Here is a 660-nt window from a genome sequence, read left to right on the forward strand (position 1 = left end):
AGAAGTGGTTGGTGGAGCAAGCGGGCAGGGCGGGCTGCGAGCCCAAGGCCGGCAACAACATCGAGATCGTCAGCACCTCGCAGACAGCCAAAGTCATCGTCTCCGTCAAGGACGCCGTGCCCACCATCTTCTGCGGCAAGATCAAGGGCCTGTCAGGGGTCTCCACCAAAAACTTTTCCTTCAAAAGGGACCTGCCCCAGGACTCGGTGCTGCAGTGCTACGACGTGAAGAGCCCGCCCGAGCCCCGGGACAGCGCCGAGGCCCTCAGGAAACCCGTCAAAAACAGGAGCGTAAAGCTAAAGAAAATGAACTCGCTGGAGATACATATTCTTCCAATCAAGAAGCAACGGCTCGCTGCCTTTTTTCCAAGAAAGTAAATTATGGGTTTTTAGAATTTTAAGATTATTATGAGAAGAAGAAGAAAAAAAAAATAATAAAAAAGATGCACTTGGTTTTAAACTCATTTAAAACTTTAAACTATCTTTGTAAGTTATTTTTGGGGGAAGGGGGAGAGGAGCGGATGTAGAGTCCCTATAAGCTGGGTTGGGTTGGTTTTTTTTTTTTTCCCTTTTCGTTTTTTTGTTATCGAATTTTGACTTTTCATGGGAAACTGAATAAAAAGCAACCTATTTTTCAAGCAGATTGCACATTTTGCAGCTT

General features: G+C 45.6%; 1 protein-coding gene across 1 annotated transcript in view; it reads left to right on the top strand.

The window, feature by feature from the left end:
- The window catches only part of RAI2 (retinoic acid induced 2), a 1593-nt gene extending 1216 nt beyond the window's left edge, over positions 1-377 (top strand). The window contains exon 2 of the mRNA XM_009276930.1: positions 3-377. Coding sequence (XP_009275205.1) covers positions 3-377 — 375 coding nt within the window. The remainder of the gene's footprint in view (positions 1-2) is intronic.
- Positions 378-660: the final 283 nt, after the last annotated feature.

Source organism: Aptenodytes forsteri, unplaced genomic scaffold (genome assembly GCF_000699145.1).
Source record: "Aptenodytes forsteri isolate BGI_AS27 unplaced genomic scaffold, ASM69914v1 Scaffold273, whole genome shotgun sequence".
Classification (NCBI taxonomy): Eukaryota; Metazoa; Chordata; class Aves; order Sphenisciformes; family Spheniscidae; genus Aptenodytes; species Aptenodytes forsteri.